We start from the raw sequence: 19,887 nt of genomic DNA on the forward strand, positions 1-19,887 counted from the left end.
ACAGGGACATGACTAATGGTGGTCTCTAGGTATATGGTGTATCACTCAGCCTCACAGCGTGAGTACTGTCTCAAAGCTAATGGGTAGGGGTTCTCTCTACAGGGACACGACAAATGGTAGTCTTCTAGTAGATAGTGTACCACTAAGCCTCACAATGTGAGTTCTATCTGAAAGCTAATTTGGTATAGAGGAAGTCACACAGAATTTAGGTGGCTGGGCTTATTAATAATACCAGAACAAGGGATAGTGTCAAAGGTTTTGCTTAGATCTAAGTAGGCAGTGTGGCAGACTGGCCATGGTCAACAACTTTTTCAAAGACATTTACAAGATTAAGTAGGCAGAATCCACCTTTTCACTGAGGTCAAGGAAAAACTCAAAGACACACTTGAGCAGTCATGATGTAATATTTTTATTGGACCAGCACAGGTTTTGCAACTACTTTAGTTTTCAAGATGGCATGAACCCTTCATGAGGAGTTAACTTACTGAATAGATCAAGGAATACAGACTACTGATGTTATTAATGAGCTTAACTATAATACATTCCACAACCATACAAGTAATGTTGGAAACACTGACCAGACTACAGTTCCCATGATATCTGCTGGAGTCATCTTGTGATGGAATACCATATTGGCTGCATTCCGAGCTTCTGAGGCTGAATGATAATGCTGAGAGATTCAGTAAGCCAGTGTTTAGTGCCAATTAAGAGACAGCCTGGTATTTTCTCATTACCCATAGAGCTCATAATTCTAGTTATAGAAAGCACTGGCATGACTTGTTGGAAGCAATTTTAGAGGGAGGTACAGAAAGTAGAGGCCTGAGCAAACACTGGAGATCAAAGCAGGTAACAATTAGAACTAAATTTGTCTGTTAGTATAATTGCAATGTCTTAAGGGGTAGAGTGAGTAATGTTAGAGATCAGCACTGGGTAATACTAAGCATTATTTTTGATTTTTCTAACATAATTAAGTAAGGCCTTATGATTACCCTTAAAGGAGATGGCACTCCTGAATATCTTACAGACCAGTTTAAGATCCATTTTATAATGGAAAGGTTGTTAAATTAGTACTTCGGAAAGAATTTTTTTTGTACAGCTTGTTGATTTTTTGATTACACCATAAGGGTTCCTGAATTTGCTATCATATTTATGAGAAATGGGTATGAAAGTTCATTGATGGAATTTAGATACGAGTTGAAGTCAGAAGAGTACATGGCACTTGTTATTAGGGTCATCAGACTGAGGAGAGTTTTTAACTTCTTTAGGTCTTAAGACAGTGATAAGAGGTTAGCTCCAGAGAAGTTCCTAAACACCATAAAAATAGCTAGTCGCATGGGTTTGGTTCTAAGAGAAAATGTCACTTGTTGGCTGGGTTTCAACAATTAAGATTCAAATTTTAGTAAGGAGCATGCTGGCGCAATGGTTTTAAGAATGAAGCAATTCAGAGTGGAATCTCTGTTGGGTTTTGGTAAAATTTCGTCCCAGGAGCTGGCATTTACAAAGTTTGGGAGCTACTGTACATATTAGTTGGTGGTGATATATATTTGTCATTTAATAGATAGATAATTGAAGTCTCCTAGTATAATATTTGGGTTAATAGGTATATTCTATACATGGTTTCGGTAGACATCATCAGATCTGCACTAAAGTCAGGCAGTTTAGTTAATGCCCTGAGCAAATTTAATGTCCTGATTTAGTTCCCACTCTCCCAGTTTGAAGTTGAGGTTAAAAAATCTCTCAGAGTGGAGAATCAAAAATGAATGAATAATACATAAGTAAACAAAAATTTAAAAAAAATAAATCAGGTTAAGTAAAGATCTACTTTTTATACAGGTAATAGCTTTTTGCTGTAGCAATGCCTTTGCAAGGAGTTACCTGGTTGAGGTCATTAGCAGCTAAAAAAGGTATTCAGGCTGAGCAAAGTGATATTGTGTATCTGTATAATAACTCTGTGCTAAACTGTGTTACAGTTCTTAACAGAGACACTAATACACTGTCATTGACTATGGCTGCTTAAATGATCACTGATACCATTTTCAGGGACTGAGCAGCATTTGTCCTACAATGACAACCATGCTCCCAATAGCCTTCTCACAGGGCAGCCACACCCTTTGCCCTGTCCTTGCTATTGCTTTGGATATCATGATCCATAGAGGACAAAGAGGCAGATCTGTTGTTGGTAATAATATGGTAATTGAATTTGTTAATTTGAAACAATTTCTAAGAGTTCATAGTTGGTATCACGCTAACCTTGATGTAAGGTGATAGGACTGTAGATGTATGTGGATACCCCCTTGCCATCTCCAGATGGTCTGTATGACTAATAGTCAATGAACCCATGTACAGAGTGTATTTGCATTACAATGAAGCCATGTGTCAGTAATTATACACATATGCATTTGTTTAGGGCACTTTTTGGCCTAAAGGTCAGACATTTTTTAAGACTCCTAGCACAGAGCAGTATCACGCTGATATAACCCAGACTGGGGATTTGTAAGTTGGTAGGCATAGAACACTGACTTTGTCTAAAAAAGTCATTATACGGGGAGAAGATGTTTTACCTTTTGCGTAGGGGCCATGAAGTGATAGGTACTGGCTATCCCTGGCAAAACAGGAAGGAATGTCGACTATTGCTTTCCACTTTGACACACATTAGACCCTCCCTAGAAAGGCACAAATTACAAATGAGCTAGTAGTTGAAATCAATTATTTTTTGCTTGAATTGTGGTATCATTTTTGATAAGGATATGATGCTGCTCAGTGCTAGCGCCAGTGGTTTAATGGGATTAGGCATGTAAACTTGTTGACTTGCGCTGAGCGTGGAAGTTTTGGAATGTCATTTTATGTGGGGTGGGAGTGCTGTTATGTGGCTGAGGTTTGCATCTACTGATACATTTGATTTTACTGTTGCATTTTCTTGGAGACTTAGGAAAATATTTCTTTAGGACCTCAGCATATATGGGCTTAGCACTGGCAATGTCCTCAGAGAAGCTATAGATATGAAGTATACTAATGATCAGAATACCTCTTAACTTCTTAGGGTAAAAAATCTGGGCAAAACTTATATTAATGGGGGACAAAGGCCCCAAAAATAGGGACAGGTTTTAAATATTGCCCTTAAAGACTTAGAAAGTTGATAGAATAATATAATATATGTTAATATATAGTTTCTGAATGGTGTAAAGGGTGACTCTCAAATGCACGTCATTATTTAGTGACTTCAGTCCCCAGCGATTTGCCAGGAAATCAGAAATTGTATGAGGAACAGACCAAAAATGTGAGACAAAAATCTGGACAGACTGTGAAAATCTGGACAGTTGAGAGGTATGATGAACAAGTATGTAGCCAGCAAATGTAAATGTAACAGTGCAGTCAGTAATGTAATAATTAAAGTAAACAACTGTATGAGTCAGGTAACCATAAAACAGTTGTTAAATAGAGATGATGATAACAAATATAAAAGCAGCAGTATAGGGTCTATAATGTCATAACTAAAATAAAGCAGCTCTAGGAAGGAGACAAATAGACAACAGCTGCATAACAGGGATGATAGTACAAAATACAGTTGTGTAAGTAAACTTGCCATAACAGTAGATGTTCTAATAAATCACTGCTGCAGTAGCCTTAAGCAAGATGGGATATCCTGACAAGAATTGGACTCAGCTGGTCTAAAGTGGTCTAAAGTGATAGAGCTCCTTCAATACCTCTTAGCCACTGGTATATGTAGATAAACAGTAGCTAGGCTGCCAAATACTTCAGAGCTTTCTTGCTTCAAATGAAAGGGAGGCTAGAGCCTGTCAGATAGGGACATAAAAAACACATCCTGGTAAAAAAATAGCAAAAACATGCTGATGGTGGGAGGGAGTGGCTACTACAGAACTGATCTATTTAAACTCCTGCTGTTATAGCAAGTTTACTTACACAAATGTACTGTGTTCATCATTAGATCACTACTGCAGTAGACTTAGGCAGTATGGGATAAATACTATAGTAGACTGAGAAGGGGGGGGGGGGGCTGGGCCAAATTCCAGAATTTCTTGGAGGATATACTTAGCAAAGTCAAGATAGTTTAAAGTATGGACACAGTACACCTGGAGCCACAATTCGCAATAAAAAAGGTTGCTTTAATATTGAAATGCTGATGGAAACAAGTAAAAGATCAGCAGTTTCATCTTCTTAATGAAATCTTCTTCAGATAAAACCATGTTTGAAAAATTGAGTCTATATATATATATATATATATATATATATATATATATATATATGTATAGATATATATAGATATATATATATATATATATATATATATATATATATATATATATATATATATATATATACATATATACCAGCCTAAGGAAGAAAAATAGATCAAATGAATGCAAAGCCCCCCAGTGATGTCATGCTTCCTTTGGGAGGATTTAAAGAGGATTTATAGAAGATTTAAAGGGCCATGCAGGTAGAAAACTAACGTGAATTACAACAAAATTAAAGTTAGTTTATACATGTGCTTCTGATTTTTTACATATTAATAATGTATTGACAACATATTGCAGCCATCACCTTTCTAAAGATTTCAGTTTTTGGATATTTGGTTGTTCAAACCATGCCAATTCATGGCATCAGGTTTCAATTGTCAGTGAAATTCAGGTTTTTCCAGACTAAGTGTCCATGGGCCTCCTCTATCTGACAGGACAAATTGTTCTAAAATGAAAAATTTAATGGTGTGGTCAGGTTATTCCATGGTATGTTTGGAAAGAGCATTGGTATCATTTTTAGTTCTAATATCATGTGTGCTCATATGTTCTGCCACGTAGACACCTTTCTGTCTTACCAACATAAAATGCTTCACAGTGCTGGCATTGAGCACAATAAATGACTTTAGTAGAATTACAGTTAGAGCAGTTTTTAGGTCTAAACTGGACACCATTATTGACAAATTACTGATTAAAAATATTGCAATATGGGCAGCGGCTACATTTCGCCATCCCAAAGTGCTTTGATTATTGTACTGATTTCTTTTCAGATAAAAACTGGTGGTTTTGCCCCTTCTTATAAACAATGCTTGGAGATAAACCTACATGCTCTCTAATGTGTTTGTCTTTTGTCAAAATATTCCAGTTTTTAGTAAGTATGCTTCTAACGGTAGCTGTCCGGATGAAATACTGTAATAAAGGAATTCTTATATTTAACATTCCTGTTAGTGATAATGTATGGCTGTGTGTGCACCCATAACTGATGGACTAATATGATCTTACACTGCTGCCCCAAGGATGGGTATGAAGTGTTTCCTTTCATGTTTATTCATGATCTCAGTCATTAATTCACTAATAAAAGTAAATGGATATCCATGTTTCAAAAACATGCCCCTTAACAATAGCATTCATCCCAAAACTTTCCTCATCTGTGATCATTCAGGCAGCTTGAATAAATTGGTCTTTGACAACCGCTATATAGGTATTATGGACTTGGTAGGTGAATTGGAGAAATTCTGTGGTGTTTTCGATGAAATCCAGGAACTGGGGAATGATGTCAACATCTCTAGCCCACAAAATAAATATATTATCCAGATAACTGGCATAGAATTTGCATGAACTATAGAAAGTGGATACATCTGCTGTATCATGGCTGCATTGGCAAATAGACCCCCACATGCTGAACCCAACACTACACCTTTTGTCTGTAAAAAAAATCTCTTTTTCAAAACAAATTAAATTATTTTTATGCACCAGCTCCATTTTAAGTAGATGAATCTTAAATATGTGAGATGGCATGGTCAGCGAAACACTCCTCCACTAATCAAATCATCATTTTCTGTACATCCTGCATATCCAGTTCCCTAAACCCACTATTTTTTTAATAGTAACAACAAGTAATTGAGCAACAATATATATTAATATAACAACACCTTCACTCCAAGTTCTCTCTAGTCTGCTGTGAATTCACCTATGGATGAACTTAACATGGAAATATCTAAAAAAATAGTGAGATATAGCTCTGAAAAATATTTCAAGAACTGGCAACTGTGCTCTATCAGTCTACTTGGTCTTATACTTTCATGATCTTTACAATAAAACAAAGAAGGTAGAGAATTTTATCAATAAAATGTCTATAAAAATAAGTGCCAACTTTAAAGATTAGCGTTAAAAAAAAAGCAAAATCAGTCAGAAATGTCAAGATTATAGTGATTTATCCTTTGGGATTGCTACCATCAACTTTCATTTCTAATCTCATAACTCAGAATTATTTGCCTTCATAGAACATGAGTGGTTATTTCTGTTCAGCAAATGACTACAGGGTTTGCTTTGCTCTGTATATTTTCATAATGTTTTACAAATCCATATCATCTGACCTACTTGTGCATCACTGAAAAATGTCTTGTATTGTTAGGAAATTAATGTTTTCACTGTATGTAACAGAAATCAACCTTTTCTACATTGTCAACAGGAAGAAGTGTTCTGATACAGTCTCTTAAATTGCATATTTTTTATTGCAATCCATATACTTCCTACAAAATCCAAGAAAAGTTCTACAGCATTTTCTACTCTTTCTACCTTTCCTCACTTTTAATGTAGGCTGGAGAGAGGAAGTAGAAGTGTTTGCACTGGATAAAAGTGAGCTTACCTTTGAGCTCAGGATTAACCTCTGTCGGTATCTGTGCTAATGTGTAATAACATAAACACATGTGTTTAAATGTCTGTCTTAACTTATTTGGTTCTTCATCTATTAGTAAATCTGCAGCCTCAATAATGGTTCCAGATGAATGGTTTGTTTTCCAGTAATGCATTTCTTGCCCAAGTAGCCCTCTTGTGACAGAACTTCTAGTCAATCTCAGCTCTTTTAAGGCAGAAATGAAGACCAGCTACAAAAGTCAGACAAATTGTTTAAAATGTTTTTAATAGATACATGAATATATGTCTTTCAGCCATTTACAGTTTTGTAAAGTGAATTTATTGCTAACAGTCAAATGACTACATGAAATACATGCAGTTAAATTAATATCAAACTGTGTTTTCATTTAATAACAGAAATATTTTGGCCTTGATGAATACATTTGAAATCCCAGAAGGCAATATAACACAGGGCAATTATAACGAAGTCTTACATCACTACAACAGCACCAGTCCTGATATCATTGCACAACTTAATCTCAAGACATGTGACCTGGAGTCTTTTCTGTCCGACGTAAGTTCATGATAGAACTATGCTGTCAAATATTTATTCCTACAGTATTTTCATACAGTATTTTATTGCTGTGTCAGAGACTAACATTTAAACCTGTTATGGTTTTGTATCAAGTGAAGGTTGTACTAATGTTCAATAAATTAAAGCTTAAAGAAGTAGGGAACGTCTCTGTGTGGAAGTTTTTCAATTCCTGCATGTCTAGTTAATCCCTATATATTAAAAAGCATAAAATGGTAGAAGAAGCGAACGTAAAAATGTCCTAAATAAAAAATAAAAATATATTTTGAAATATTATTAATATTATACGGAACTATTAGCTCTAGTAGGATTTCAGAAGTAATCCAAGCAGGGCAGACAGTCTGTTTCTAGTCAAAAATCCTTTATTAAGCGCACGGACAAGTGATCCAAACAAAACAAAAAAAAATAGAATGATAGTTTAATCCCAACCTTTTTGACTATATACCTGTTATCAGGCATGAGAGTGATTTATTTTGTTTTGAAAGAAAGTGCATTGATATACATGTTAGCAAATTCAAATCCCTTCCCCTATCCTTATCAGTGTGATATTTGAGCTGGTACTGCCCTACTTACTAAATGTCTTAATAATTTAAACCTTATGCACTTTAAATAAAATTGAAATAAAATTAATAATGATGTGGCACTTCTTATTAAACAGATTATTATTAAACAAAATCTGTGAATTTATCAAAGACATTATACATGGTTGGAAATATTTAAACATTACACCATTTGGCAATCAATAAAAAAAAAATATATATATATATATATATATATATATATATATATATATATATATATATATATATTTTTTTTTTTTTTTTTTTTTTTTGTCATCCAGTAAAAAATGCATTGTCCGACACATAATTGATTTCCTCAGCTTCCATGATCCTGCATTGTATCTCCAAGCAATCAGGCAGTGCTCCTGGGATATGTTTAAAAACTGTCTGTATGGGACATTGCTCTGCCTGGGTAAATAAACACAAATGAATGATCACATTTCATCAACAGATCTAAAGAAGCCCTCATGCTTTGCAGAAAAGTACTGCACAGCTAGCCAAAGGGAAGGAGATTTTTCTTAACATTTATTATTGTTTATTGACTTTAGTAACAATAACAGTATAGTTCATTTGGTTAAATAAAACATTTCTACATTGTACTATATAGGTGACACATCCCTGTAAATAAATACTGTTTTTAAGGATCTAGGCACTGCTGTTGATAATTCTTATCTTTTGACCATCATGTCTGCATAATAGTTCAGAAATCCTTCTATTTTAAAAATATCTCGTGTAGATCCAGTGAAATCTTAATTCCCCTTTATTCATCTGTTTTCAGAGCCATTATTGAATGCAATGCATCTTTTGGCTTTTATTTGTCGATACAAAGCACTCAACTTGAGAGACCTCAGAGATCCATTACTAAAAAGATCAATGACCTCAAGATCCTCACTCATCCGCATTCACCTGGACAGACTGTCAGACCTCAACCTGCAGTTGATCTCTTATAGATTTCTCCACAGTGATTTATGTCCAACCATTCAAGCCATAAAATAGTCAACCCTCCTTTACCTGATATTCCATCAGAGAACAAATAGTTCCTCAAATACCCGGTTAAAGGACCTAAATCTTCATCAACAGATAAATAAGACATGGCATGATACAGTCATATCCTAATATACCCAGAAAAGCAAAAGGTAGTGGTAAAAACGACTCCAAAACCAATACCAAACGAATCTACGTGGTTAGAATAAAATTACAGATTGAACTCACATTTTCGCTCTCCGCTCCTCTTTTTTTGGATTACTTTGGTATCCTAATATACCCCCCTACTTCTGGAACACACTTCCACTACATGTCAAGCAGAGTAGACCCTTGCCACCTTCAATGTAAACCTAGATAACTGGATGCGTAGGCTCAAACTTCCCCAAGTTATCTTGTGTTGTTCTTCTTGAGGCTGGAGGGAACTTTGAAATGTGGTTTATATATGTAGATCCATATATGTATTATATGTGCATGTCTACACACACACACACACACACACACACACACACACACACACACACACACACACACACACGTGTGTGTGTGTGTAATGCCAAGACCAGATGATTACTTCAGTTTATTACAGCTCAAAGCTCTGAGCACTTTTGCTTCTTACAATTGATTTGAAACTTTAAATAAACCATTATTATGTGTACATCAAATAGCATCTTACAGTGACATAAACCCACCAATAAAAACTTTCAATGATAAGACAAAAAAATGTTAAAATCACATTCATATTGATGCATGCACAAATATACATATAAACCAACTTATGAAAAGCTTAAGATCAGCACCGGGTATTTATAGGTAGTCTCCCATATGAGTACTAACCAAGCCCAAGCCTACTTAGTTTCCAAGATCAAGCACAACTAGGATGATATGGCCATAGTCAATTGTTAAAATGTTTCACTGTCAGGTCAGAGTGACAAAACTTGAATAAAAGAGAATTAAGCAGCTAGTGTTTACAGTCAGTACCTCCCCTGGTTGAAATGAATAAATAAGTAAAAAAATCTGAATTAAATTTGAAGGCGTTTATTGTAAGATTTCATAAGTAATGTGAGACTGTGAGTTACAATTTAATGTACATGTCAACAGTTCATTTATTTGTCTGAAAAAGTCCCAAGTCAGTTGTAAGGAATGAAAGTACTCCCCACTTTATTTTGTAATGAATAGTTTGCAGTGATTATCTGGTTTCAGCATCATGTTATTTTTATCTTTACTGGTATAAATCTTGATTTTTGACACTGCACTGGACGATGTATAGAGTTATACAAGCAAGCGAGCAAACACACACACACACACACACACACACACACACACACACACACACACACACACACACACACACACACAAAACACATGCAGACTATAACATCCCCTGTAGTTACACAAAAAAGAAACATTTTATACACATGCATCAATCACCTGCAAACTACACAAAGATAGAGGCAGGATGTGCTATGCATAAACAAAATGTACAGTGGCATATATGCATTCTGGGTACTCTGCTTAATAGGCTGCCTGTCATTATCAAAATTCATAGACATGAATCGTAGTAATGTCATGTGGTTATACAGAAGAACGTATTTTCTTTGAGTGGCGCACAGGCACATGTAGTACACAGTACTATAGAGCGTTTGTATTGAATTTGTAAAGTTTATATCATAAGATATTTTAACACTGATGGAACACAGGCATCCTCAAGTTAGGTAAGTGCTCCTTTTAGTATAGATGTATGCAGTACTTAGGTAATAGTTCAGTCCATGTACAGCTTGTTATTGGGAAAATTAATATACTTTTAATTTATCTTTACACAATGCTGCAGAGACAAAACAGGGTTCACTTACCTATGGGATGCACTCTCTTTCAGCTTTAATGTTAATGCTTGTCTTGATTGTTTAAAATGAGTTGTTGTATAGTAAGCCTGCAGAGGCAGAGGGCCAGGATAAATTTTGTCAGGTATCCAGGCATATCAGGAACTCTTTAGGGAACATGCCACTGGAATACATTTGTACTTGAGGGGGTGATATATGATATCCTAATGTAGGCACAACATAATTTCAGTAACCTTATAAACTGAAAGACTGCAAATAAGAAAGCTCACCTAACTTTATTGAATGCCTTCTCTCCATTCGGCAAGACAGTGATCAGCTATTCCATATGATCCAGAGTTTTAGTAATAAAATGCAACAAGTTCATAGGACATATAGATGTTAACCCCCTAAACAAACTCCATTTCAAAATTATAGCTTGAAAAGCACATATTCTGTTCTAGCAGAAAATATTTGCCTCACATTTTATCAGAGAGGGGGGGGGGGGGACTGCCATGTTATGAATGACAGGTGTTACTGATCCATTAGTAAAGAATGGGGGGGCGGGTCCCTCTATGTGATGTCAGCAATCCAGTTTTGAGCAGGATCAGCTGTGAATGGTATCTTCAGTCAGTGGTCAACTATACTGTTCTCTTTTTAAAAGCTGGGCATGGAATTTTTGTGTATTGACAGTCACTTTTGGAGGATGGGAGATTCCCACATGCAGAATCTATATGAAATTAACTAAAACACAAATGCATGAGAATTATAACAATACTTCAAAAATTCCTTGTTGTATTTATTGATTAATTTTTCCAATTCCCTTTAACCTTGTGCCTGCCTTTCACCTCATTTTTGCCCTTCAGCAAGTTTCTTTGCACTGTAGTTCTTCAATCATCCCACCTTCTTCAATCCACCTCTTCTGTGCCTTTCCTTTAGTGTTAACTGTTTGTTTTACATTCTAGTGCAGCAACATTGGCCTTTTAGTCTTCCTTTTCTATCTTTTCCTCAAAACCTTTCACATACCCTTAAAAAACTCCATCTATAACCTACTGCCTCAACTTGCTTTCTTCATCTTAACTCACTAATGACACTTTTCCCATGTTATATAATCCACTGTTCTAGCATTTTTCACCAATGAATTGCCAATTATTTCTAACATGTTCCGCTACTTTAAAACGTAATTTAAAGCTACATGTAGTATTCTGTCCTGTATAGTATACCACAATATATTATAGTATATACACTACAGAAAAACACAATAAAGTCATATATTTACAGAAACTCTCACAAATCAAAACAATATAATTTCACATATAAAATGAAACACTTCATAAACTATAAATTTCAAATAAATAACCCTAATCATAGGTTACTACCTAAAACACAGCTATAGTGCACATCAATTGAAATTTATGAAAATAAGCTAGCCAAGACCCTTGGTGCACAGAGATGAAGCCCTGACTGCTACTGAGATGAGTCATAGTTAACTGTCAGCATTAGCAATGGATGAGGTCAGTCTGCGAGGATAGTAGTGACCCTACATTGTTAGTTCATTTATTTGCGGGGAGAAAAGTGCTCTGGTTTGCCTTTAGGGTGACACCTAGTAGAAAAACTGGGTATTGCACCCAAAGACATGAGCCTGCAGAACACTCGTTGCTTCATGTATGTACTTTGCTAAGCAGGCAGCACTATGTAGAGCCCAAGGGAGACACTTTGGGGATAACTCCATGGGAGAAGGTAGGATATTTCACCATTCCACCTGGATCTATGTCTCTTCAAGTTCAATACCACCCACCTGACTCTTGCCATAGGGAAAACAAATGGGCTGATAAGGTTCCCTTAGACAGGAATTTGGTCCATGGGGCTCTCATATAACCTAGACAAGCAGGACTTTCACCCCAAAGGAATAATTGAGATAACTGAGTGAAGGTAGATGAACTATCAGGAAAATCCTGAGGAAAAGGAGATGAGGAGAAGGAAAGTGATGAAAAGAAGATCTGGTGTTGGGCAAATATCTGCAGCTTCTTGTAACACAGTGGGATTTATATCACAGTTAGAAAAGAGCGTGCCACTAACAACTGTTTTCTGCGGAGGCTAGTACCCTGTAATGTAACCTGCAGTAAGTAGAGATTTAATGATTTGTTATACAGATGGAAGTAATAGACTGTTTGATGTGCTTGTTTGAGCATGTTTGATTCAAACTCCCCATGTGCAGAAGTACTTCTTCTACCTGCCAGGTAGCTAGTCAGAGTCACCTTTCTTCTAACAATGTTCCTATAGCTCTCCTGCTTCTCTCCTGTAATGTACAGTCGAGAAAATTAAAACTTGTCTCAGTCATCTTATTCTAGCAGAATTTCTTTTTCACACCAGTTGACATAATGGTTAAGATTTGATCCTGATCTCTGGTCAATGCCTATATGGAGTTTTAATGTTCTCACTGTGTCTCTGTGGGTTCCTCCCACATCCCCAAAACATGTTAAGTATTTCCCTCTCAAACTCATCCAAGAATGGAGTTGTGGGTAGCAGCACAGACTCTAGATGGTGCCCTATAGGGGAAGGGATGTATAGACTAAACAATTTGGGCATCTACTGTGGTGTGCAGCATCCTCAAGATGGGAGAACACAGATCACAGACTGCATACCATGGCAGGGATAGCCACTTGGTGTAAAATACAGCTCTTGGTGATTCAGTCATGTTGACTAATGTCACCAAATGGGTATGGGTATTTGCCAGTGATAAGTGGGTTGAGGACCTGGCCTATTCCAACCTATGCTAGGGATGCATGTTAAAGGTGGGAGGGGTGGGCATGCCTGCCAGAAAGCCCAGCAGCCCTAGGTCAATAAGTTACTGGCTGTCCAGTGTCCAGTTGCCCAGCTTCTGTTACCTGGGATAGCTCTGTTATGTGAAAGCTGGACATAAAACCAATCAACCCGCCAAACATGAACTAAGAATTGCTGCACTCACTATAGAGTCACTGACAGGATGCAGCTTGGAAGTGGATGACATGATGGTAAGGAGGAGGCTGGACATCTTATGTATGCAGGAGACAAGGTGGAAGGACAATGGAGCAGAGTCATTTGCCTTGGGATCCAGTGTCTACCACACAGGAGGAGAGCAGACTAGAAATAGTGTGGGAATTGTGGTGAAGACAGTGAGGAATGTCTAAAACCTTAATCATGGCAATCAGACTCCAGTGTATATCTGTTTAAACTGTGCAACTGTTTTTTAGACTTAGTGAATTCAATCCTTACCCTTTTTATCTTTGTCTCCATTTTGTTTGTCTGTTCTGTTCTTTTTACTTGTTGCTGTACTTGAACAACACTAGCATAGAGCTGAATATCTATTACTGTTTGTGACCTTTGGAGCTTGTAGTGAAGTCTTTGTCTAGAGAGGCCTAGCTGTTTCTTCATGGAAGGGGGAATTCAGTCTGGCCTAATCTAGCTAGAGGCATTACTGCAAGGCTATATATTTTTATTTGATTGGGTAATTTGGCTGGTTTCTGTTTCTCTGCCTTAAATAGCCAGTGTTTAAACCAGTTTGTACTTGTTTGTTCAAAGCTGCAGTGAGATAGGTCTTCTCCCATTGCTCTGCTGTGATACTGGAAAAGATAAGTGCTTATTTTCAACTGTTTTCTGCACTTGTGATTTACTAAAACATTTACTGCATATCTGTTTAAACCGTGCAACTGTTTTTTAGACTTAGTGAATCCAATCCTTACCTCTGTTCTGATCTTGTGTATCCTACCCACCCAGTTATGGCATTAAAGCTTGGTGACTTTGAGTTGCCCGCCTCTAGTTTAAACTTGATATTGGACACTCCCTCCAGTCCCATTACATCAGCTCATTCACTGTGTACAGTGCGATAAGTTGTGAAGCCAAACCCTTTAGCTTCTCAACCTTGAATTATCTGCTGTCTCCTCACTTTCTACTAAAAAAATTGTGTCTCTTCCTACTTCATTTTGCTGCTTGTGCTTAGGAGTTCAGCTGCATTTAGTTTGCTGTATTTATTACTACTTTTCAGTAGCCTTATTAAATTGATGACAATATTTTACTGAATTGCTGCTTTATTTGAGCTGTCTTTTACTGTTGTGATTGTGACATAATTTATCACATCTGCGCTGTTTTAAAGCAGTTTACTGATTAATATAAATAAATAAATAAATAAATAAACTATATTTCATTGCTATTTATTGCAATTCATTACTGTTTAACTGCAATTTATTGCATTTCATTTCTGTTTAACTGTATTTTTTCATACTGTGAGTTCTGTTGTTTTGTCTGTAAGTGGTTAATCTGTGCTTCTTTGTGAGTTTGTTTACTGTGTTCTTAACCTTAAATTGAGTAACATAGTCTTGATAAAGGTTTGCTGTATCCAGAGCTTTAGGTGTACTGTTTTTAACCCTTTTTGAGGTATTCCAGCAACAAATATTCCATTAATAGCACTTGTATGAGCACCTAGTAGTACAATTCTTAGACCTTCCACCTGTTACCCTCTTGGCTCTCTCTTTCCTCTCTCCCTCAGTTTCTGACAAATATGGATGGACAATTTCCAACGTTTTCTCCTACCAGTCTGGTTGATATGGGCATCCTGAGACAGTGTAGCAACTGCCTCATGTACACGGACAGCCCTCTACTACTACCACCTAGGAACACAATGTGTGAGAGATGCAATTACATCAAGCACTTAGTGTCATTGCTCTCTCCCCCACAAGCCAGTATATCTGGCATTGAGAAGGTTGTCAACGCAAACACCACACCTCAAACACCACCAACACCTACACAACACACCTCCACATATGCAGAGGTCCTCAACAAAAACATACTCAAACAAAAGAGACATCCGAGGCAAAAACACATGCAAACTCCACTGCCCACTACACTACACACCACACATAGTCCACACACCTATGTCTCACAGCCACTAAGACCTAAACATAAACCCAACATGTTAGCCATAGGAGAATCCATTGTGAGACACACAGATGTGCCCCTCACCAAGCTGGATAAGGACAAAGTCATGGTTAGTTGTTTCTGAAGTGCATGAATCTGCCATATCACCCATACACTCAAGTCTTTCAACAGGTACTGTTATGACTCTGTCATAGTTCATGTTGGCGTGAATAACTTTAGACGTACCTCCCTGGACTATAAGAAGAGAGACATGATCAAGCTTGTTGAATATGTGTCCCAGGCAGGTATGTTCCTAGCCTTAAGCAGCATTCTACCATCACCCTGAATGATGCCTCAATACAAACAGAAAATGACTGACTTTAACAATTGGCTTAGTTTCTGGTATCATTCCAAAGGGATCCAGTACCTGACAGCCTGGGATGACATGATTGACAAACCACAATGCTTTGCCAGAGATGGCCTGCATCTGCCTCAATTGGGCTTCTGGCTCCTGGCAAAGGTTCTTGCCTCACCCATAGTGCCTTTTTAGGCAATGCCATGAAGTCAAAATTACCAGCATGAAAATATCATCAAAGCATAAATTAAAGGTCATGCTGTTAAACGCTAAGAGTCTAAGCATGAAACTGCACTCATTGCAAGCATTCTTAACCCTGGAAGATGCTGACATTTGTGCAGTCACAGAAACCTGGTTCAAATCTACGGAGATCACCCCAGCCATACCAGGTTACTCATCATAGCAAAGCAAAAGGAGGTGGAGTTGCAATATATATAAAAGACATACACACCTCCAGGCTGGTCAAACACTATGACATACAGGAAACACTCTAGGTGCAGCTAACAATTGGCAAGACCCCTATTCAAATCATAGCTAGCAATAGGCCTCCAACCTTGACTCAAGATGCCCACTCCATCTATTTGGTCCTATTCAAATCTATCAAGATTCAACCCTTTACCCTGATCCTGGGTGAATTTAACTATCTGGGTATAAATTGGAAGAAATACTCATGCCAAAACACAAATGCCCAGAGATTCTTTGATTTTGTCAATACAAATGCCTTGGACCAGTCAGTCGACACCCCCACAAGAGGAGAAAATATCTTGGACTTGGTATTAACCAACATGAGTAACCACTGCAGCATCCCTACAGTGTTATCATCCCTGGTAAGTTCTGACCACAAAGAAGTCACTTTCAAAGTCACCATCTCCCCTGAACCCCCCCCCCCTCTCAGCTAGGGTCAAATAAAAAAAATATCCAAAGCTGATTGCAACATCCTGAGGGAAGGTATAAACAGTTTCACAGCCCCCTCATCCTGCATAGGAATTGACACATATGTCCAAACCTACACAAAAGTACTACATGAGCATTTATAAAGTTGCATGGAATCAGGAATACCCAACAAAATAAATTCTTCTCCTTAAGGAAGTGTAAAATTGTCTGGTGGACATCTGCAATAAATAAACTCTATAATAAAAGGAAGAAATTGCTGTCCAGGACCAAGACAGAGCAGGTGCCTAAATGGAAGCAAATCTCTCCTTAGCCTGAACAAGCAAATAAGAGCACTAGTGAACTCCTCCAAAGCAAAATTTGAGTCCAAACTGGCCATATCTACTAAAGACAATCATAAGGCCTTCTTCACATATGCCCACAGTCTCAAAGGAAGCACCCAAATCTGCTCAGAACTGGTGGCCAAGGACACCACATGCACAAACGCTGTAGATATAGTCAACCTGCTGGCAGACAGGTTCATTGAAATCTTCACTCCTCTGTGCAACCTCATCAGTAAATCAGAATATCCCCAGTACCTGCCCCCTTCCCCTTATCTCTAGGAAGCAAGTCATCACTGCCCTCTTAAAGGCAAAAAAATACAGCCTCCATGGGACTCGATAATGTCCTAGGCTGCATCCTACATGAAGTCAAGCAGGAACTTGCAGCACCATTAGGCACCCTATTCAACCAAAGCCTGAGTACTAGCTTCATCCTAGCTGAGTGGAGGACAGCTACTGTCATCCCTTTGCACAAAGGTGGAGTGTCCACTGATCCAGGAAATTATAGACCCATCAGCCTAACTAGTCTGATCTGAAAGGCCATGGAAAGGATTATCATGGACCTCATTAACAAGGACATTGGCAACTTCCAAACACTCGATCCCAGACACTTTGGTTTCATCAAGGGGAGGCCATGCCTGTTAAATTTGGTCACCTTCTTTGAGACAGTCACCAAAGCCATGGACGAGTGGAAGACACTGCACACCACCTACCTTAACCTGGCCAAAGCCTTTGATACTACTCCTCACTCAGGTATAATAGATAAACTCTCTCAACTAGGCATCAATCCATATGTTACCAGATGGGTAGTAAACTGGCTCACTGGTAGAACCCACCTAGTAAAAATAGGGGTAGCCACCTCAAGCAGTAGACCTGTAATGAGCAGTGTACCCCAGGGATTGGTCTTGGGGCTTCTGCTGCTTGGGATATACTTTTCTGAGGTGCAGGCCAAAAGCAGTGGGTTATGGCTGACCAAGTTTGCAGATGACTGCAAGCTGGGTGTTGTCATCAATCCCCTAGTGATGTGGACATCCTCCAAGAGGGTCTGACCCAAACAAATGACTAGTGCCAGAAACATGGCCTCAAACTGAATGCCAAAAATTGCATCATCATCCCCTTTGTGGAAAGTGATGTCATCACAAATGATCACATTAATAATAAGGTCCTAAGCATCCAATTAGTCATGAGGGACTTGGGCACCCAAGTTGATAGCAAACTGGCTTTTGACCACCATATTGCCTCCATTGTATGGACAGCTTTCTACATGGCCTACCTCATCAGTAAGGGTATCTCATCCAGGGACAAGGTGGTCATAACATCCCTGTATTCTTCCCTTATAAGACCCATTATTGAGTACAATGCCCCTTTCAGCATATACCTCACAAAGCACATGCAGCAGCTGGAGAGACCACAGAAGTTCCTCACCAGGATAATCCAGGGCTTCAAACATCTACCCTACACAGGTAGGCTAAAGGCCCTGTCCCTCTACTCAGTCTCCTACAGACTCCTCAGAGGTGACCTCTGTCTGGCATAAAAAGCAATCTCAGACCCTGCCTTGATGGGACTGCTGCATATGCACAAGTCAAGCTCAACTCAGATAACCCACACGTGCAACCTCAACCTGGTCTGTGACATCAATAGGACTTGTTGGCAAGGCTCCTCCTTTTGTGGAATAGACTCCCTCTCCACATCAAGTAGAGTACCTACCTCATTATCTGTTTTTAAGCACAACCTGGATAACTGGATGGGGAACAGAAAATACACCCCTGGGATTCCACTTGTGTCCCTGCTGGACAGTGGCATAGGGTGCTGACTTGTTGGAACATGGGCTAGAGTCTTGATTAGGCTTGTAAGGGCTTCAGGGCCAATAGCCTAGTAACTGCGTCTGATCCTATGATATGATAATAATAGTGCAATGTTCATAATCTCAGCTTAGGCCCCACAGCAGTGTTGTGATAATGATGAAAAGAATGCATTCCAACAGCAGTTACAGGACCTACTAGATGAAGCAGGTCAATCTGAATTGGCATTGATAATGGGTGACCTGATTGCACACATCGGGACAGACACAACAGGATATGAGGACTGCCTGGGTCCACATGGGTGATGCAACAGGAATAAAGAAGGAGAAGCCATTCAAGACTTCTGTCTGGCAAATTGCTTGATGGTGGCCAACACATGGTTGTTAAGAGATACAGTCGCAACATCATATACAAGATTGGCCAATATGCAACTCAGGTAAACTTCCTCCTACTAAGGAAATGGCAGGGGGCTAGAATCAAAAATTGTAGAGCTATACCCAGTGAAGCAGCTGTCCCACAGCCCACAGCATAAACAACTGGTTGCCACAATCAGCTGCAAACAGTGGTCAGAGAAGGCACTAAGGTCAACAGAGACTAGGCTAAAGACCTGGAAGTTTACTGGCTAGAAAGCACAGCAGTTCAAGACATTATTCAGGGCTGCAGAACATCAAGAAGAAGAGGATAAGAAATAGCTGAAGTTGAATAAGCATGGCAGCACCTCAAAACAGCATGTGTGAGGCCTACAGAACATATCTTCAGAACACATACCTTCACTCAATTAATTAACTCTGAGACAGGATACAACAACTCCAGAGGCTCTTCATCCAAACTACATTATACATCCTAACTTCTAATCCCACTAATATTGCCTCCATAGGTGTTCAATCCAATTCCTAGTGACCACAATCCAACATTGGCCCTCTGCTCACTATAAAAATGTAGTATGCCTGCAATCTACAAATAGCTCAGGAATCTTTCTAAATTTAACAAAAAACTCCTTCCTTTCATCTCTTCAAGCATTCATCTCCTCCTTCTTGATGAAGCCATCCTCCATTTCAATAATAC

At 38.3% G+C, this 19,887-nt stretch overlaps 1 protein-coding gene across 1 annotated transcript in view; it reads left to right on the top strand.

The window, feature by feature from the left end:
* The window catches only part of SLC6A19 (solute carrier family 6 member 19), a 251,135-nt gene that overhangs the window by 188,895 nt on the left and 42,353 nt on the right, over positions 1-19,887 (top strand). The window contains exon 8 of the mRNA XM_044066125.1: positions 7,029-7,185. Within this exon, the coding sequence (XP_043922060.1) occupies positions 7,029-7,185 (157 nt within the window). The remainder of the gene's footprint in view (positions 1-7,028; positions 7,186-19,887) is intronic.

This window comes from Protopterus annectens, chromosome 3.part0 (genome assembly GCF_019279795.1).
Source record: "Protopterus annectens isolate FY-2018-M chromosome 3.part0, PAN1.0, whole genome shotgun sequence".
NCBI classification, from domain to species: Eukaryota; Metazoa; Chordata; order Ceratodontiformes; family Protopteridae; genus Protopterus; species Protopterus annectens.